Below are 22,122 nucleotides of genomic sequence, written 5' to 3'. Positions count from 1 at the left end.
CTGTTTTTATTTGTTTGTTCATTTGTTTATAATTGATGTGTTCATTTTTCTGGGGGATGAGCTGTAAAAAGAATCGCATTGTGCTGTCCAAATTGCCTCGAACTAAACACCCTCATGCATAGCACTTAGACTACAAATATGTACCATGATCCATCCTATTCTAAGGATGTGTTTTAAACACAAGAGAACTAAACCATCTCTCCTCTATTTTTCTGTTTTTGCTATATACCTGACTACAATGGTCTTCCCAACCATCAAAAAGGTAACTGCTTAATATTTCCAAAAACCTCTTAGAATTCTTCTCCTTACACACACACACACACACACACACACACACACACACAAACACACCTCATTTTATTTCCTGACTCTAAGCACAAATAAATACACTATCTCTTTGACCTAATCAGGAGTTCATCCCTCTAAATAACTGTATTGTCTCTATCTATAAAGCACTTTGTTGCCATGGCAATGCATGCATAATTACATATGTAAGTAATTGTGGCCTGCTGCATATGACAGACTTTCTCCAACAGAAACATCTGTACCCTTACGTGTTCATCTCCGTCTCTAAGTTTTCTCCAAACCCCTTGAATTCTTTGAAACATACGTATGTTTATTTTGGGGGGGCACTATAGTGCATAAAAGGAAGAATGGGACCCTATGAGAGCTATTGTAAGAAAGTTGGAAATCTCCTTCAGTCTGTTGTCAATTTGTAACATAGTTTGGCACAAGGTTGTTGGTTTTTCTTTTAATGTGATTTTCAAAGACCACAATCCTCCCCACTTAAAGTGAAGGGAGGGGGTAATATACTTTCCTGTGCCACGACCATTAGAATGCTCTATAATTCAGAGTTTACTTATTTTAACTAAAATTATTCAGTAAACTGTGCTGACATTAAACATTAACATGGCTATTTTTACGTGGCACAGTTCATTATCCTGCCAATAAATGATTAATTATAACTTTCTGTCCTGGCCAGTAGTTTTTCTGGGATTTTATGATTCATTATGTGTGCTGTGTTGTAATGTGGCCTCTCGAAACTGACATACTAGCATTTATTGTTTTTTATTGCTTCACTAACTTGGCTTTTGAAAGAGACATCAAGTACCACATGTTTAGAAAGGGTTTAAAAGTTTGACGCATTAAGTAATTGTTACTCAGCTGGCAGTAGATACAGAACCGCAGACAGGTGCTTCTGTGGACTTGACCGTTTGCACAGCACAGCCAGTGATGGATAACTCCTCCGTCTGTTCCCCTAATGCAACTGTCTGTGAAGGTGATTCCTGCCTAGTACCTGAGAGTGATTTCAATGCCATTCTCAGCGTGGTGATGAGCACTGTGCTCACCATCCTCCTGGCCTTGGTAATGTTTTCCATGGGGTGCAATGTGGAACTCCACAAGTTCCTGGGACACTTGAAACGGCCATGGGGCATCGTCGTGGGCTTCCTCTGTCAATTTGGAATCATGCCTCTCACAGGTTTCATCCTGTCTGTGGCCTTTGGCATCCTCCCGGTACAAGCTGTAGTGGTGCTAATCCAGGGTTGCTGCCCTGGAGGAACAGCCTCCAATATCCTGGCCTATTGGGTAGATGGTGACATGGACCTCAGGTAAGACAGTGGCATATGAACTTCAGGCTGCTGGAGTTAAGTTTGGCAATTTATAATTTCCAATATCCGTTTGACCAGCTACACTGACTGTATGTCTGACTAGTGAGTTAAATGGGAAGATGAATAAGTGCATCTTCTGGAACAGCTGCTTTGCTGATAGAATTGGGGACTTTCCTTTCATGCCTGCAACAAAACAGTAATTTAGATTTTAATTTTGTATCCTTATAGTATTAGTTAGCACACAAAGAAGTAGGTTTCTGTGGGACATTTGTATATACATATATCATTATCCTTTGTTCTGAATTATCCCTCATTATTATCCTAGTCCCTCTCTTCATCCTACTTGACCACTTCATGTCATATTTTCCGTTTCTTTCCTTGTTTTCAAATTCATGCTCTACCCTGACATTTCCCTGTCTTCTCCTTCTTGTGGGTATATGACTATGTGTAAATATGTGAATTTAAATCTACATATACATCTGAGAAGAAGCCTTGGTATCTGACTTTCTTAGTCTGGATCACTATGCTTGTACATTGAATTCTAACTCAGTTAACAAGAAGATGTATTATCTCTGGGAATAGACTCAAAGTTTGTTTTTAATTAAATAATGCTTTTCCAATCCACAAATGTAACTGAGAAAGTCTTGTTGTAATGGAATAAGTAGGAGCTTTTTTTTGTAGCAAGTGCAAATACAAGCTCAAAGTCTCTGATCGACATCAGCTCCATCAAACCACCTGTTCTTTGGACAAAATAATTCTTGGCTAAAACCTAATAGAGTGCTCATAAATTCACTTTATGTCTGCTGAAACTAAAAGGAAACAATTCCTCGACATTATTTTAATTATGCATACTCGTCTATAAGGTGAAAAGAAAATAATTCCTCTGCTTTTCAACAGAATGATCTAACTGTAATGTTTGTTCAGCCCAACTAGCACTGGGTGGGAGGGAGGAAGACAAGCATTAATGAAACTAAAGCAGGAGTTTTTCATTTTGAAAGTCACACAACCAAATGTCACTTTCCTCATGTTCTGGGGAAGACATGCATTTCAGCTACGCATTGAGCTGTTCAAGAACCATGTGCTTACTAAATACTGGAAAACCTGCCATCAGCTCTTTTAGTTCCTGGCTGCCTGATGAGCAGCATGGAACTAGACATCAACTCCCAATTGCTGTTATTTTCCTGGTGCCTTAGAAAACAAAGAATATGCATTGCTCATTTTTGTATAGGGACATGGAATTGATGCTTAGCAACAGATATTTTTTTCCTTAAATAAAAGCCCTATGAAATAGCACATATTGATAAATGCTATTGGCATTTAGTTAATCTGTGAACCACAATATAATAATCAGGACTTTTTAGGCTTCTTCTCCATTGACATGCACACACACACATGCACACACACACACACACACACACACACAGAGAGAGAGAGAGAGAGAGAGAGAGAGAGAGAGAGAGAGAGATTCTAAGAATTCATGACAACCAGACTGTGGGGAGTGACCCTGAGGATTTGACCTACACTAAATGGCTTTTTGTATAAGATAATTAGTATATGGTACTGTATCAATTCCCTTACATCACTTATACTAAGGACAAATTATTGGCTACTCTAGTCCAGAAGACAATACCATGCTCTACCACAGTGAAAAATAACTTGTGCTATAAATTGTCATGTCTTAGGAGTAAGATTTTCCCTGCCATTCAGGTCCCACTACCGCAGCAGCCTCAAATAATACACACAGAGACTCTGTATTAGATATAATTCTGTTGGCTAGTTACTTGTCTCTTATTGGCTAGCTCTCTCTTAAATATTAACCCATCTCTATTAATCTAAATATTTCCACATAGTCTCATCTTACCGGAGAGAGGGAACTCCTCCCTACCACATCCCGAATCCTCCTTGTCTCCTAGTCCCACCTATCTTCCTTTCCTATTGGCCAACAGGGCAATGCAAGATGTCTGAGGGACTAAAATACTTGCTGCTCTTTCACATGACCTAAGTTTCACTCCCAGAACCTATATCAGGTGAATTAGAACTGTAACTCCAGCTCCAGGGGATAAGATAACATCTTTTTTTTTTGGCACCCATACACATGCATGAATCCAAACACACACAACACAGACACGAACACATTGATAAATAATAAACAAGCAAAAATCGAATAAGTAAATAGAACCTTCATTTTAAAAGATGACATTACATATTTTATGTTAACAAAATGATGTTTAAACATTTCTTTAAAGAAAGTAAAGTCTCAGTTGCTAGGTAATAGTCCTCCAAAATTTGATCCTTCTGGAGTGAGTATTGGATGACATAATTCTGAGAATAATTTACATAGATGAAACCTTATCTATCACTTACTCTGTATCCTTTTTTAAAAATATTTGCAACAAGCATGTTTTACATGTTAGTCCAAGTTCCCTCACCCTCCCCTCCTCCCTGTTCCCCTCCAAAACTCCCATCCAATCCCCTTTCTGCTCCCCGGAGTGGGTGAGGCCTTCCTTGGTGGAATCTTCCAAGTCTGTCATATTATTTGGAGCAGGGCCTAGACCCTCTCCCATGTGTCTAGGCTGAGAGAATATCCCTCCATATGGAATGGGCTCCCAAAGTTCATTCATATACTAGGGATAAATACTAATCCTTTACTAGAGGCCCCTTTGACTGCCCAGTCCTCCTAATTAACACCCACTTTTAGAGTATCTGGGTCAGTCCTATGCTGGGTTCCCAACTATCAGACTGGGGTACATGAGCTCCTCTTTATTCAGGTCAGCTGTTTCTGTGGATTTCTCCAGCCTGGTGTTGACTCCTTTGCTCATCACTTCTCCCTTTCTGCAATTGGATTCCAAGAGTTCATCTCAGCGTTTAGCTGTGGGTGCCTGCTTCTGCTTCCATCAGCTACTGGATGAAGGCTCTAGGATGGCATAAAAGGCAGTCATCAATCTCATTATTGAGGAAGAGCTTGTCAGGTCGCCTCTCTACTATTGTTTAGATTGTTAATTGAGGTCAATCTTGTAGATCTCTGGCCATTTCCCTAGTGCCAAATTTCCTTTTAATCTGTAATGGCTCCTTCTATTATGGTTTCTCTCTTCTTGCTCTTCTCTATTCTTTGATTGAATCAATTCTCCTGCTCCCTCATGCCATCCTCTCCTCTTCTCTATTCCCCCTCTCTTTCTCCTAACTCCTTCTCCCCTCCACCATGCTCTCAATTTGCTCAGATCTTGTCCCTTTCTCCTTCTCCAGTGGACCATGAATGTCTCTCTTAGGGTCATCCATGTTTCCCAGATTTTCTGGATGGGTGTATTGTAGACAGATAATCTGCTCTATGTCTAAAATCCATATATGAGAGAGTACACATCATGTTTGTCTTTTTATGAGTGGGTTACCTCATTCAGGATGGTTTCTTCTAGTTCCGTCCATTTGCCTGTACTCTTAGAAGATTACATGCTCCATTTCCACTTGAACTCTAGCAATGCCAGAAAAGATCATTTTAAATGATTTACTAGAGCTAATGATGATAAAAGCAGCAAGACCATGTCACTTGGCTTTGCCTTTCTTGGATGTTATCCCTGAAATGAGAAACTATTTACCTGCTCCCCGTTTTCTATTCTCAGAATTTCATAATCTACAGTTACTTAAAATGCATGAATAAATGAAAACAGTGATTTTTTTGCAGCAAATAGTATTCAACTGTTTCTTTTGTAAACTTTAACCTGGGATACTGTTTTTTGTAGGTTAGATCAGTACAGAGAAATTCTCAGCTAAACTTTGTCATGGGCATAGAGTGCACAAAATGTATCAGAGAAAAATTAAAGGGACTAGACAAGTGAATCTGATGGTTGCAAAGGTTTATGGGTCAGGGACACAGAAATTTTCTGTCTCTGGTCTATCCCCTCAAAAAGGTAGATACATGATATCTCCATCCTTAGCCATAACCTCAGCTGAAACATGTAAAAACTTTCCTTCATTTCTATTCTATGTCTTTTTTTTTCACCTATCTTATCTCATTCATTCTTTCCTTAGTTTCCCCAATTCCTATTGCTTTATGTACTCATTACTTTCTAGGTTTTTGTTTAGTGATTTTTTTCCCAACCATGATATTTGTCTTTCACCAAAAATTACATATTTCATTTTCCACTTAGATGTTCAATGATATTTTAGACTCTTGGCCCTCTGGCTTGTCAGACCAGTGCCTCCTCTTTCAAACACATCATCTCTTCTCTCCTGTGGGAGAATCAATTCAATCCCATTTGACTCTTTCTTTTATCCTCACTCATGGTAAACAAACACTCTTGCTTCCATGAAATATTGATTTTTATTTTACTAGCTAGTGTTTATTAGACACTTTTAGGTACCAAATATATGGCAAAATTCTTAAAGAACATTGATACACATTTTTTTTCATTCTCTAAAGAATCCTAGGGAATTCTGAATTGTCAGATGAAAAGAATTAATGTTTATAAACTTTGCCAAGGTCATAAAGTTAGTGAATGTCAGTGTCAGGTTTGGGATCCAGACAGACAATATCTGCTGGACTCCTCTTGGCTTCTGACCTTTGATCACATACCTATCACCTGTGCAGTCTACAGAATCAGACACACATTTATTGATACTTGAAAGGTGGAGTTTCACTTTTGATGTGATTGCACTTTTTTTTGTATTACTTCATCCTTGAATTCACTCAATTCCTCAGCAAATACCAAATTATTAGTTATGAACATAATTTCCCCATATACATAAATGTTTTTCTAGTAGTTAATAGACTTATATGAGAATTAAAGCCAAAGTATACTTTTAATTTTCTAATTCATTAGAGTTTCTACCATTCCTATGTGATCTCTCAGAAGTATTTATATTTTCAACACCTATGCCCTTTATAGATCTTAACTTTTTCACATCACATTTGGCAAAGTTATTATTCTCCCTAATTTTTACAAAGGTTCTCTGTGAATCATTTCAACAATATTTTTGTTTTTGTTAATAGCTCAGATAACATCAAAGTCAACCCCTTTTCCCTTTTTCCTCAACATCTTCTTGTCAGGATTCCCACTACATCCAAACCCTTCACTTTCCAACTTCTACATTTTCTCTCCCATTTAGTTTCACTATTAAATTTCTCAAATCAAACTCAAAACCACAACACAATTTCTTTAATTGAACAATGATTCTCATTCAAACTTTTACAAGAATAATTCAAATTATAACAAGAGAGAGAAATCCTGGCTGGCTTCTGATATCTGTTCTTGTAGTTTAAAACCACAACCACTCTCAGCCTCTTCCTCTTCTCAATGAGCTGATAAGAAATCCTGTTCCTGTGAATTCCCTCCTCACTCTCAGGACATTCTAGATGCCCAGCCCAGCAACAAAGGGCTTTTATTGTGGAACAGGTTAAGACAAAGAATGTCAGAACAGTGAAACAAGGAATGGGGAGCAGATTTGAAAATCCCAGTGTGTTAATTACAAAAATAATGAAGCATTGTTAGTAAATGAGTATTTTGTTTGTTTGCTTGTTTCAGTTTTTTGAGTTTTTTTTTTTTTTTTTTTTTGTTATTGTGGTTGTTGTTTCGTTTTGGTTTTTGTTGCTGTTGTTGTTTGTGTGTTTGTTTGTTTGCTATAGGGTGCTACCTTTATTTGTCTACATTATATTCACCTATGACTACAATTAAACTTATGAGAAATTCTGTTAATTTCATTTTAGTTAGTATGTAAAACAACATATTTTCTCATGATGTCTTAGCTCATATGTTATCATTGTGCTTCACTAAATCATTGTCCCCAATGTACTAACCACACATTTTACCTGTCTCCCTTCTACTTAGTCTTCCTCTGCTTTCGTGTCTTTATATCTCATTGTGTGATATTTTTCTGAGGAGATATGAGTAAACAGCTACTCCACATAGACAGGACACCAACAGCAGGAACAAAGGGATGATTCCACAGAAATCTAGTTTAATGAATCAATGAGTATAATTGGAGTTACTTTTACAGGAACATGAATGACTCAGTAACGACCCTACTAACAAAAATGACTCTCATGCTCAAACAACCATTGGCCATATAAATCCTGAGAAAGTACACAGCTTTGTGAGCACACATGCTCTAGCCATGAGAGAAAGTTAATAGGCCCAATCTTGTGAATGTTTTCTCCTGGTAATCACAGACAATGACATACAAAAGGAAAATGGCCTCAAATAGCCATATATAAATTTGGAGAGAGACAGAAACACAAAGAGATACACAGACATATAGACAGAGGTAGTTCTGTATGAGGGCAAAAACATGGTACTTGGCCTTTCATTTTTTCCTGCCTTCAGAAAGTCCTTTAAATGCATCTTTTGTATTAGCTGCTGTCACAGTTTTTAGCTCTATTAACACAAACATCTTAATCAGAATCATTTAAACCCATTTTAAGTACATTCACTTAAAGAAAAAAGATTACTAAAGAAGTAAAGACACTTGAATGACTTTGTTACTATCCATTATTTTGCCCATATTATGCAAAAACTATTATCAGATGCATTAAGATAAAATTATTTATCTTCATCTATTTTCCTTACCACTTTTTGGGGAAGGGGAGACATGTACTGTAAATATAACTGGATTTCTTCTTCCTATTGTTCCAAAAACCAAACAGCACTGGCTGATTAATTATTTATAGTCTGTAAGGTAATAGTGACAAAGAGAAGTCCAATGAATAAACAAGACTCACAAAATAAGGGAAATCACGTTATTCTAGTCCAGTGTGCACCTTTACAACTAAGGTACTAAGTTCTTCAGTTTTACAAGCAGAGAATATAACCCTGTGTCCAGGACATTTTGAAAAGAACCAAGAAGACCCCCTACTCAAAAGCTTCTCTTACATTCTCTGTTATAGTGCTGAAATAGCATAATTTTATTTAAGAGATTCTTGCAGATCAAAACCAAATCTTCCTACTCATTCAGGCCCCCATAGTAAACAAAGTGTTTGCTGTTCTCTATTGACTTAAACAGTGACACTACATTAACTTTACCAGGGAAGAAAAGAAAAAAATCTAATCAGTAAGGATTTTATTCAAGTTCTACTTGTTGAACCAATGAGTTTATTGAACTTCCTTAGAAAGCACAAAGGAGAGGTTACTCCTAGAAGTGTTAATAACCTCAAAACAGAAGCATTACCACAAAGTCCACTCCTTTATGATCAGAGTCTACTCCTGTAGTCAACCTTCCATTTCCTGCATGCTATAACAATTCTCAATATTGCCAGCATGTGGGGATGGGGCAAAAAGGAATGAGTTTCAAACTGGAATTCTGGGTAGGATCCTGTAACCCTCCCGACACCCTTACTACAGGAAAAATATCACCACTTCTGTTATCATTATCATAGACTAGTTAACATCATACTGTTTGTCTTATTGTCATGGCTATTACATCAAGGAAATTTCTATTCCAAGACAGCCCGGTTTGGTAGTTTGTGCTTGGAGGCAAAAGTCATACATAAAAGGTCACAAGCCCAGACAATTGGTACCTTCTTCAATAATCATTTTTAAGCATGATGTTCTGTATGATCTATGAGAACAGACACTGAGAGAAGGATGGATTATGAAGACTCTATGAGAAGACAGCAAGTACCGGTGACTCTGTCCTAAACCAGGCACTTTACATAAATAGCACTTACAGTCTATGACCAATATGTATTTCTATCATCATATAGAATGATGTACTGGTTGTGTCTCACAGAAATCGAAAATGAAAGAGCACATTCCATAGAAAACCACCCCTTACCAGCAGGAAGTAGCTTGGAAAGAACGATGCCCAAATTCCCAAATATTGTGTATAAATGTTTGTTTTCATTTAATTGGACTTTGTTATATAAAATTAAATAAAATAAAAAAATATAAAAAAACCTACAAATTAAAAAAAAAAAAAAAAGAAAAAGAAAACCTTAAGCTGTTTGTCTCATTCCAGTGTTAGCATGACAACTTGCTCCACACTGCTTGCCCTTGGAATGATGCCCCTTTGCCTCTTCATCTATACCAAGATGTGGGTTGACTCAGGGACGATTGTGATTCCTTATGATAGCATTGGTAAGTAATTTCTCTGTACCATGCTTTATATTATCCTCAAGATCTCTGCTTAGTCCTTGCTAGGCTCTCAGGCCAGGCTCCAAGCTCACACTTATCATTTCACTTTGACCTAAGGACAGATCTTTTCCCACATATTATTTCATTATGAATTTACCCTTGAGTCTGTAAAAGTATTGAAAGAATGGAAATTCCAAAACTTGACTATATTATGAAAAACTAAATTTGCCTCAGTTCAATGTAACATGAAAAAGAAACAGCTTTAGGAATGCAACCTTAACCTAAGAGTCTTCCCTGAGGGAAATTAGGCCACTTGTAAATGGAGCCACCATTTTTCCAGTGGTGGGTTTATGGTATTGTGTCTTTGAACTACACATTCAAATTGAAGAAGCACACACATAAATAAATAAATAAATAAATAAATAAATAAATAAATAAATAAATAATGCAATTTCAGGATAGTAAGTAGTCATGGGGGCAAGGCAGAAAGGGAACTCCTGGATGAGATATATTGTTCTTATCCTCAACCGTAAGCCATATATTGATATAAAAGTCAATTTAATGGTACTCTCTGTAATTTCTTTTTTTTAAGTTAAAAATTATTTAATTTTTTTATTTCTGGTACCACTACCACATTTACAGGACAACATACCTGATATAATGAGAAGAAAAAAGAAAAAGACAAAGCTAGATAAAAGGCCTCAAGAATGTACATCTAATTGACACTACATTGCATTAATCAATAGTTGCACTTTTTGCAAACTGTGGCTATGACTGTCCTGAAAAAGATGTGTTTCCTGTTTAAGCTGCAGAAACTTTTCTGACAGTGGATCATTGTTACTTCTATGGCAAATTTTTACACTTCTTCTAATACATTTAGGACAACTTTCTCAAAGTACCTGCAGCTTTCCTAAAAACTCCCCCCTCTGTCTCCTGCTAAGAAATTTAGCTATTTTCTGCTGTAGATTTTTTTAAACCTTCTGCTACCATATCCACCACTTCCACCACCAGCTCCATAGCCACCACCATAGGGACTGCTTGAGCTTATTTCACCAAAACTGCCCTCTTTCATGGGTCCATAATTTGATTGCTGTTGACCACTATAATTTCCAAAGTCATTATAGATTCTACTACCATAGTGACCTCCACTAAAACTTCCTCCTTCATCCTGGTCGATCACCACCATAGCCTACTCTACTACTGTAACCAGGATACCACCATAGTTGCCATTATCTCCTCAAAATCCATTCTATCCACCATTGCCACCTCTATAACTACCTCTGCTGCCACCACCTCCACTACCATAGCCTCCTCTTTCACCAAAGTTTCCACCATGACCAAAATTACCTCTACCACCTCCAAAGTTTCCTCCACGACCTCTCTGCGATCCAACAGACTGCATCTCTTCTTGTTTATAAAGGGCCCTTTCACTTCACAATTATGTACATTATTAATGTAGTATTTCTGAAGAATAATTTTATCAATGGTGTCATGATCATCAAAAGTTACAAAAGCAAATCCTCTCTTTTTTCCACTCTGTCTTCGATCATTTTTATGGTTTCAATCTTGCCAAGCTTTTCAAAGTAGTCCTTCATATTATATTCTTCTGTATCATCTTTAATACCACAAACATTTTCTTCACTGTTAAATGGGCACCAGGCTTTATAGAATCCTCTCTAGAAACAGTTCTCTCTCAGTTCCACCACGTGCTCATCAACTTTGTGTGGTCAAGTAAACATTGCAACATTCACCTCTTCAACAAAAGAGTAGGTGACAAAACCAAAGCCCCTGGAAAATTTTGTTTGGGGGACCTCTCATTACCACACAATCTGTAAGTGTGTCCCATTGTTCAAAATGTTCTCTTAAGCTGTCTTCTGTGGTTTCAATGCTTAGACGACCAATAAACTGTTTCCTCAACTGATTGAGTTCCTTTGAAACATGGCCCTCCAATTTGAGACTGGACTTGCCTCTTCCAACTCAAGTTAAATATCTCCCTGTATTTTTATATCCCAGAAATCAAGCTTGCTAATTACTATTCTGCCTCTATTCATTTCTCATTACAAATGCCTCCCCATCTAGAAGAAACTTCTTTTCTGTTTTGGGAAGAAAAAAAAATGGTATAAGATAAATCAGTTGGTATAACATGAAAATGGGGTCAGGGACACACTGAGAGAATGACCAGCATGTGCAAAGTATGCAGTCATTTAGAACTACCTTGATGGAAATGAGTTGTAGAAAATAAAATACGTAGCAATGGTCAACAGATACACTGCATGACAGTCTCTCTCTCTCTCTCTCTCTCTCTCTCTCTATATATATATATATATATATATATATATATATATATCTTTTTAAATTTATTTATTTTATATCCTGACTACAGTCTCCCCTCCCCCCATCTCCTCCCATTCCCTCCTGCACCTCTCCTCTGCTCCCCCCACAATCCATTCCTCATCTGTTTCTGTTTAGAAAGGGGCAAGCTTCCCATGCATCTCAACAAAGAATGGAATGACAAGTTAAAGTAAGACTAAGAATCTTTCCTTGTATTTAGGCTAGACAAAGCAATCCGGTATGAATAATGGGTTCCCAAAAGCTAGCCAAAGAATTAGGGACAGCCACTGCTGCTATTGTTAGTTGTCCCACAAGTAGATCAAGCTATAAGCTGTCACATATATGTAGAGGGTTTAGATATGTCCCATGCAGGGTGTCTGGTTGTTGGTTCATAATCTGTGAGTTTCTATGAGCCAGGTTAGTTGTTTCTATGGATTTTCTTGTGATGTCTCTGACAGCCTCCTTTTAAGCTGACTTTGCAAAGAATTCTTTCCTAATCTCTCTTAGAAAGGTTTGGGTTTATTATTAACAGAAGCATACATTCAAGTTCAAACAGAAACTCCCCAAGATATTAAAAAAGAAATTCCTATGTGGATGGAAAACTAGACTAAATGTCACTCCCATTTCACAGAAAGATTATTTTCATGATTAAATGTGATTCAACCTACAGACAACTGAGTTAGGGCAAATTTTGTGAGCACTGACTCTGAGGTAGGCAGCTATATTTCAATTTTGCTGTCCCACATTAAATTGTGAGTTACACCTGATTTAAATGGGGGATTTTAAATCTATAACATCCCCATACTGGCCCCTGAGTAACTCCCAAATGTCAATGGAATCTTCTTCCAACATGGTTTATAGTGACATCCTGCTTGCATTGCAAACTCTACCCTCAGTGAAAACCTTCCCTAGAGTTAAATAATTCCACCTGTTTCAACACTGTAGGTGTCTCCAAGAAACTGTTGGCTGACTAAACCATTTTGTTGGACATTATTCAGTGCTAAAGCAAACAATTCAAGCCTTAACTATTCTATTTTTGATATTCAGTCCCTTCTGGAAAATGTCCTATGGGACTATTACCAAATCTGTACTACTATGTGGATGATTTATATCATATAATTTAAGTCAGATACATTTTGAGTTGGGTTTTGTTTTGTAACAAGGTATCACAATGTAGCTCTGTCTGTCCTGGAACTTAATATGTAGAGCAGGTAGGCCTCAAACTCACAGAGATCTTCATACTCTGTCTCCCAAATTCTGTGATTAAAGGTGTTGTCATGGTGCCCAGCCAGACCAGTAAATTTTGAAAGGAGGAAAAAAATGTTAGATGAATTAGCATGTCCATAGGGAATGCCCTAATAAGATGTCAAAATCAAGAAGGAATAGAAAACCAGAAGATTGAAAAGAAAGAAAGAAAAAGTGAAAGTGTTTTGAACACAAAAATTATTTGCTCTCAATGTGTGCCTAGGCAATTCTCCAAATTGACCTTTTTTCCTGTTTGTTTTCTAGTCTTTTAATGAGTGCAAAAAATGAACTAGCATCCTCATGAGATGTTGTCATCACTTATAAATGAGTATTTTGCGGTTTGTAGGAATTATTTAATTTGCCCTGGATTACTGGGGAGCTGGGAGTAGCTACTGGCAGGCTCTCCAACCTACTCTGCAGGCAGTGTGCTTGTAACACCTTTCATATTGCTCAATGTGCCCTGGCATGTGGCTGAAAAGAGGCCCTTCTGCAGCTTGAGTCACAAAAGCTTAACTGTGTCAGGTAGCTTTACCAAACATAAGTGAGTAACTGATGTCAACATCATTGTGCATATCACCACAGCAGTCAGGCAAGCTTCATTCTACCCAACTGTTTTGTAGGGAAACATAAGGAAGCTACAGCTTTCTGTACACATTATCATCTTTTCTTCCATCCTCTTCAACTCCCCTTTATTTTGTCCTATTCCCACTATGTAGTCTTAAATAAATAGTACATGGTTGTTATGATATATGTAAACATCTCCTTTTGGATATGTAAAAGAGGCATCTTACACAGATAGCACTGACAATAAATCAGTAAATTGAGAAGATTGGAGAGTAGAGATGCAGCTCCCCAGCTACTGGAGAATAAGGATTACAGCACCATTCCTCCACATGTAGGGGCTGTACTGGTGGGTATAAAGAAGAACTAGAACTGAAAACCTTCATTGGCTTTACCTGGCCCAGAGATTGCATGCTCTGTCATGTGTATTCCAAAGCCTTGTTCATATTGCCATGTCACCTGAGGCTTCCCCAATATGGGAAGACTCTAGGGTAAAGGAACCAAGTAATTGTATTGGGATAATTTTAACTCAAAGTCTATAAAGTTTATTGTGTGGCCTAGAGTTCCAAGAAAATAATCTCTTTGCAATGGTAGATACAGGGATAGGGACTTTCTAGAAGAGCTGACCAGTAAACCCCACACTATTCTCCACAGCTCTTCCTTTGCTCTTCTGAATTTGAGTAGTTCTTATCTTATTGTCCTTCCTCTCCTTTTTCTTTCTTTGCTCTATCTTTCTCTTAGTTATTATTTTAATTCTGCTGAGTAATTTGAGAGCAACAATAAGTTTTGATACATTGAAGAATTTGTTATCAAATGCAGTCCATATTTGTTGGCCAAATTTGAGTCAATCTATCCAACACTAAGCTCTTTCTCAAATTTCTCTCTCAAAATTTCACCATTTGGTTTCACTTTCTCATACTAATTTAAAACAGTTTTGGCAAAGAAACAGTCCATGAGAAGTTGGAAGTCTACAGTTGTCTGTTAAACAAAAGGATTACTGGGCAAACAAGTGTTAAATAATATAGAAACACAAGTCGTGTGTCACAGAAATGCAGTAAATTTCCCACGGTGAAGTTGAAATATGACTCTTTTACCTGGTTGGGTGAACACGGTGCTGCAAAGAATTACAATTACATGAGAAGTTGCCAGATGTATTATCTAACAGAAAATTTAGGACATGGTTTTTCATCTTATTCTCTCAATCTCTGTCATAAATTTGAATAACTGAAATGAATTTTAAATAATGTCTTAGCTTTCAAAATTCCTATGAATTTTAAGTAATTTTTAAAATAATTTTTCTACTTTTAAATTTTTAAATGTTTATTTTTTACCATCATGAAATAGCAGGCTTATGAAGAATATATCTACGTACACTACAATAATACACACATTTACAAACTATGGGAAGATATTTTTTTCTGAAAATATAAAGACCTAATAGACTAAAGAAGCAAAAATGTTGTCAAATAGAATTAAAGTAGATTGGTAACATAAGATACACTAAAGCAGTCATCCCTGGATTTAGATAAATTATTTATATCATCATTTCTCTACTTGTTATTAACTGGAATTGAGAGAGAAGAGAGATATGTTTAAAAACAAATGTGTATGTATGAATTTGTGTGTGTATGTGTAATTCTGCATTCTGTTTTCAGCATTCAAGAAGACAGAAGAACACGGCTAAGACTTTTCTAGGATACTTACATTTGCTTTCCCTTGTATTAATGTTGTTTTCATCATTGCTAGGCACTTCTCTGGTTGCTCTTGTTATTCCTGTTTCCATTGGAATGTTTGTGAATCACAAATGGCCCCAAAAAGCAAAGATCATACTTAAAGTAAGTACCCTGTGCATGGGATAGACTATACAACTCAGTGTCCTGCAGTCATAACTGGAATGAGATGGTCTTTCCATCTCTTAAACTGTGCTGTTTTCATTGCATCTACCTTCTGGAACACTTGCCATTGTCAGTCCTAAAGTCCTCCCTTAGGGAATGTCCTTTCTGATCCTATCTGAGGGGCAAATTTTCATCACTTAAGACACCAATTCGAGGGTTAGTTACAGGTTTTACTCTGTTCCCAAATGGCCTTGCTATTATATAGGCTGAGCTTATGGTATAAAATATATCTAGGTAGCTTTCAGAGAAGGTACAGCATAATCATGTCTAGAACATGTCTTTCATACTTAGCATATCTTTCTCATACCTAGAACTCCCCAAAACTAATAGACACTAGCATGTGGGATGTGGAGGAATAAGATAGTCAGGATTACTTGTTTTACAGGAAAAAAAAACAACAAACTTTTCATCTTTAAATGGTTTTAATTGTATTTAAAAAAAGAAAATATATCTGGGGAGATGGCCATTAAGAATATGAACTGCTTTTGCAGAGCACCCACAGCAGTCTGTTCAAACTCTTTTGGACTCTATGGGCACCAAAACTCATGTGCATGTATGTGCACATGATCATACATGGTGTAAAATTGAACCTTTTTTGAAAAGAAAAATATTACCATGGCTTATGCTTATTTGACTTTTATGAACCCTTATGTCCATTTCTTATTAATATAACAAACATAAAATGTGACTTGGGAAAGATTTTATGTTTTGTAAGCTCAGAAATATTCCTTGTGCCACTTAAGCATGAATACACTATCATGATGTTTCCTTTGTCTCTAGAAGCATTTCTTTTCCCACAAAGCTGAAGGGACACAGAAAACTCTATATTCATTTCTCCAAAAGAACACACTGCCCAAACTTCTCCCCTGACAAACATCTCTGGACTCACTTTGACACAAATATATTTACTTGTGCCTTTTCTTCTAGATTGGATCCATTGCAGGTGCAATTCTCATTGTTCTCATTGCTGTGGTTGGAGGAATACTGTACCAAAGTGCCTGGATCATTGAACCCAAACTGTGGATTATAGGAACCATATATCCTATAGCTGGCTATGGCCTGGGGTTTTTCCTGGCTAGAATAGCTGGTCAACCCTGGTACAGGTATGAGCTTTAGATAAATGGCATTTAGCATTTTAGTTTATAACAGCTACTGCACTAGTTTCCTGGGGTGCCAAAACAAAACAACCATATGGCATAAAGAGATAACTCAGCACCCACATCCCTGCTCAAAGTCATCTGTAACTCCATTTCTTGAGTATCCAATACCATTTTATGGCTTTTGCAATCATCTGGCACACATATGGCATATAAGCATATATGCATACAAAACATACATTCATATAAATTGATTAATTAAAAAATAAGAGAACTACCCCCAAGTGGGCCATTTTGACTAAAAAAAAAAGCACATTCTTACTGTTTCATGGGTAAGAAATCATACTTAAGGCAGCACAGAGCTTTCTCTGCAGTCTGTGGTTAAGGATTTATTAGAGGGCTCTCACTTTGGCTTTTAATGTCTATCTTTTCCTGTGTCTACTCACATTTATTTCCTCCTGTGCCTGATTCTGAGTTCAAATTACCTACCTTTTATAAAAACAGAAGTTACTTTAAATTACAGGGCACCCTAATGACATCATTTTAACTAATTATGTCTACAATAACCCTGTTTCAACATGAGGTCACATTATTAAATATCCAGGGTTAGCTATAGGATGGCAACATTTGAGTTTGAATGAGGGATGTACTCAAATCATAGAAGCTAAAAATAGTGAAGTCAAGTTAAAAATCCTTCACCATTAATTACTGATTGCATCATTTTTTCATAAATTATACAAATCTCCAAGTACTGGCTGCCTTTGTTCTTATTAAATCAGAGTAAGCCTCATGAAAATAGTCAGTCTAGTCAGTCTTATCTTGTGATATACATAGGTTCCTCCAACCAGCACCAAATGGACTCATCACCCAAAGGTGATGGACACTAAAGTATGCTTATAATTTATCTAAAAACATTTTTTTCCAAGTGATCCATCTAATTCAACAGACAGGCAGGAAATTTGGAATAGAAACAGGTACTAGTGTGCTTCAGAGAAAGAGGTGAGCAAACTTGAAAGTGTGGGGAACATTATACTTCACCAGACAGACTCAGGCTTCATTCGAGGCCTGCCACTCAATCACTGGAAGACTTCGGGCTACAAAATTACTTTATCTTAGTTTTATTTATTGAAGAATAGAAACATTAATTTTTTACCTTGCTTATTTTTAATCAAGATTTTATCAGAACAAAGCTAATTTTAAAATAAATGCCCTATGAGAAATACCATAACTTCAATCTTTCCAGACCTGATCCCTCCTGTATTCTTACACTATGTATATAATTTGAAAATGGGTGAAATGGACCTCCTTTGCAATACACGGAATATTATTACAAATTATCCTACCCATCACATTATAACTATATTGGGACTAGAGAAAAGGTTCAGTATTTAAAAGCATGTACTGCTTTTCTAGAGGACAGTACTTTGCATCCTAGCATCCACATTGGGTGATTCAGAACCACCTGCAACTCTACCACAAGGGGCACCCAATCTCTATGGCCATTATGCACTTGCATTCATTTGCACATACTCACATGCATACACACAATTAAGGATAAAGTAAAGCTTAAAAAACTGTGTATAATATGTTGTTTTATATAAATGCACTTATGCAACATACAGTTATGTTAAAAAACAATATACACCAAATGTGGATGTTAAAAGCATAGATAAAATCTAGGGACATGCTTGTAATCTCAACAATAGGAAAACCTAAGTAACAGGATTGACACAAGTTAGAGGACAACCTAACTTGGACTTCATAGCGAGACCTATCTCAAAAGGCTAGAAAGGTATGTACTCACTCATATATGGATTTTAGACCTAGAGCAAAGGATCACCAGCCTATAATTCACACCACCAGAAGAACTAGGATACAAGGTGTATTCTAAGAGATTCATATAAGGTCTCTCACAAAAGGGAGAAGGGACAAGTCCCCCAGAACACATGGGAAGTGGGGGGAGCAGTAAATTGAGAGAGGGGGGGGAGGAAAGGAAAGCATGTTGGACTAGGAAGATTAAGTCAGGGTAGGAATAGAAAACAGGAGAGAGAGAGAGAGAGAGAGAGAGAGAGAGAGAGAGAGAGAGAGAGAATGAACATAAAAGAGGGAGCCATTATTGGTTTGAAGAGAAAATTGAACATAAAGAAATGTCTAGAGACCTGCAAGACTGACTCCAACTAACAATTTGAGCAACAGTGGAAAGGCTACCATAAATGCCCTTCCCTGATAGTGAGATCAACAACTAACTTATCCACCATCATGGAGCCCTCATCTAGTACCTGTTGGAAACAGAAGCAAACACCCATAACTAAACACCGAGTCGAACTAGAATCCAGATGTAGAGAGAGAGGACATGACCAGGTTGCAGAAAAACATAGAAACAGCTGACCCGAACAAGGAGGAGCTAATGGACTCCCCAGACTGATAGCTGGGAATCCAGCATGGGACTGATTCAGACCCCCTGAATATGGGTCTCAGCTAGAAGGCCTGAGCAGTCTAAGGTATCTCAGACAGAACCAGGGTATATTCCTGGTACACAAAAGGACCTTGTGGACACATCCCTTATAGAGGGACACTCCCTTAACCTAGAGACAGGAGAGAAGTCATAGTCCCTACTTCAAATGACTTTGACAGATTTGCATGACCCCACCTGGATAGCATTGCTCTACATGTGGAATGTGGGTGGGAGGATGGGAGGTGAGGGGGGTCAGGGTGCATGTGAAGGGGGAGAGAGGGAGAGGGAACTGGGATCGACATGTAAAATAAAAAAAAAATAAATAAAATTTGAAAAAAAAATAAAACCAAAAAAAAAAAAGTTTAGAAAGGAAGAAGGCAGGGAGGATGGGAGGGAGGGAGAGAGAAGGGGAAGAATAGAGGGAGAGGGAAGTAGGTAAGGGGGGAAGGAAATAACGTAGAGAGAGATTGAGGACAATGAAGAAGAGATAAGGGAGAGAGCAAGGAAAGAAGGGATGGAAGGAAGGAGAGAGGTAGGAAGAAAGAAAACAAATTGCAGTCTGTGTCCAAAGTTTCATCATGTACCTTCCTTTTCTGTTATATCATAAGTCTGATAACAGGCAAAGCATATACATTTTTTTAACCTTACTCCCAGGTGTCGAACAGTTGCCTTGGAAACCGGGTTGCAGAACACTCAGTTGTGTTCCACCATTGTACAGCTTTCCTTCAGCCCTGAGGACCTCAACCTTGTGTTCACCTTCCCACTCATCTACAGTATTTTCCAGATTGTCTTTGCAGCAATATTATTAGGAAGTAAGTAATAATGTTAATCAAATTCTACTATGATGGTCCTGGAATTGCTAAAGAAGACTTTTCAGAGATTCTCCATTTCTGGCAGTTCATTGTACAAATAAGTTTGAAGAAAATCCCTGCACATAAATCACTTACCATAACTTCATATATGCTGATGCCAAGACTATAATTGTATCATACCACTCAGTGAGACTGCTTTAAGAAAAAGGCAGAAGAAATGGATCATCTCTGTTGACTTTGTCTTCCTCAGTAGTCAGAGACGCATATTAACCTTCAAGGAACACTTAATATGTGCACTTTTCTAAATGTTTCAAGGAACACATGTTTTAGTGATCCCCCCAAAGCCTAATCTGGTTATGCTTTTTAAATAAGGTACTTCACAGAAAAATGACAAACTGTATCTATCATGAAAAATCATGTCAGATGTATGTGTAAATTTGATCATGTTGATTTTAAATATTCATATAACTGAAAAAGTGTAAGCAAAGACATACTAGATATAGATAACCTGATTCTTAATTTTATTTATTTATTTATTTATTTATTTATTTATTTATTTATTTAGGTTTTTCTCTGTATTGCTTTCAGAGCCTGTTCTGGAACTAGTTCTGTAGACCAGACAAGTCTTGAACTCACAGAGATATACCTGCCTCTGCCTCCCAAGTGCTGGGACTAAAGGCATGTGCCACCAACTCCCAGATGCCCTCCCCTCCAATTCTTAATTTTTGTTGTCATAGCATAACTTCATACTCCCTCATTTGGTCCATACCAACTCTCAATCACCAATTTGGAGCTTCTCCCTACATTTGACTATTCAAAATCTGATGGTGCTTAAGCCTCATTTTTAAAGTCCTATTTAAAACAAATAAATATACTTCCATTTAAAGTTTCATGATATTTTAATAGAAAATGGAAGGTGGAAGTGCATGACAAAAATACTATGAAGATTAAGTTGTGAAATGTCCAGAGATAATTTCACTTATCTTTGCATTATTTTTATTAACAGCTCCACTATGTATCCATGTGCCTGCAGGTATCATCATACTAATGTCTCAGCATTATTTTGTCAGATAGATTATCATTTCCAGTATGGGTATCTTATATCACAGAAAATATCATATGGATCCATCAGGAGTCTGGCTCTGAAAAAATGTAATTAAGTAGATGGTTTGAGTTTTTAGCCAGACAATCTAGCCTAACCTGTGAGTCTCGGCCAGTGGAAATTCCCTGTTTCAACAAGCAATATAAATGGCTCCTAAGGAGAAACATCCAAGGCTGACCCTTGGACTCCACACTTACACACATACGTGGGCATGCATCTGAATACACACATGGGCCTGCATGCACAGGAGCAACATATACACACACAAGTGCAGACACATTCACAAAAACATATAAGGAAAGAAAGAAAAAAGATGCTGAGAAATACCACTGAAGAAAGGAAGTCAGGTGAACAAGAAAGAATGAGTGAAGACAAAAGACAGGGCATGTTATTTTGACCCAACACTTTCTGTAATGGATGATCACACCAATGTCCGGGACATTACACATAGGAATACAGTAAATTTAGCTAATGACTACCACAGTAACTGGGGTCGTATAAACACAAAATAAATTACTTTTTCCTTGCTGTTAAGTACCATATACAGCTTAAAGACATGAAAAGGTCATATACTTATGCTTAACAAACATCTTCTCAAGCTCTCCAACAGACTTCTTCAGTGCAGTCATTGCTGTCTGCATATGGGAAACCCTAAAACTAAAAGAATGAGTGTTGGTTTCTCATAACACCTCTAGTCTATAGAAAAAGTGTTTTCTGAGCTGCACAGAGCAATAACTAGCTAAAGTAATTTTTCAAGGTGTCATTCTGAAATTTACTTGACATTTTTTTTTTTTTTTCAGTTTATGTCGCGTACAAGAAATGTCATGGGAAAAATAATACTGAGTTACAAGAGAAGACAGAAAATGAAATTGAGCCCAGGTCATCAGTTCAGGAGATAAACAAAGGATTTCAACCAGATGAAAAGTAAAAACTTAGGGGAAAGAAAAGAACAAC

General features: G+C 37.1%; 1 protein-coding gene across 1 annotated transcript; it reads left to right on the top strand.

Moving 5' to 3' along the window:
• Nucleotides 1–995: 995 nt before the first annotated feature.
• Slc10a2 (solute carrier family 10 member 2) lies at nt 996–22,112 on the top strand. Its single transcript, XM_051182326.1, has 6 exons — nt 996–1,610; nt 9,555–9,673; nt 15,554–15,642; nt 16,630–16,805; nt 19,909–20,066; nt 21,969–22,112. The coding sequence occupies exons 1-6, from the start codon at nt 1,234–1,236 to the stop codon at nt 22,094–22,096; spliced, it is 1,047 nt and encodes a 348-aa protein (XP_051038283.1). The 5' UTR covers nt 996–1,233; the 3' UTR covers nt 22,097–22,112.
• Nucleotides 22,113–22,122: the final 10 nt, after the last annotated feature.

Source organism: Phodopus roborovskii, unplaced genomic scaffold (assembly GCF_943737965.1).
Source record: "Phodopus roborovskii unplaced genomic scaffold, PHOROB, whole genome shotgun sequence".
Taxonomy (NCBI): Eukaryota; Metazoa; Chordata; class Mammalia; order Rodentia; family Cricetidae; genus Phodopus; species Phodopus roborovskii.
This window is presented reverse-complemented; position numbering and strand designations above follow the sequence as displayed.

Bases quoted from the DNA above. Each gene is read 5' to 3' on its own strand.
- Slc10a2 (XM_051182326.1), top strand. From the start codon at position 1,234: ATGGATAACTCCTCCGTCTGTTCCCCTAATGCAACTGTCTGTGAAGGT. The intron at 9,674-15,553 runs GTAAGTAATTTC...CATCATTGCTAG, and splicing joins GATTCCTTATGATAGCATTG to GCACTTCTCTGGTTGCTCTT. The intron at 20,067-21,968 runs GTAAGTAATAAT...TTTTTTTTTCAG, and splicing joins TGCAGCAATATTATTAGGAA to TTTATGTCGCGTACAAGAAA.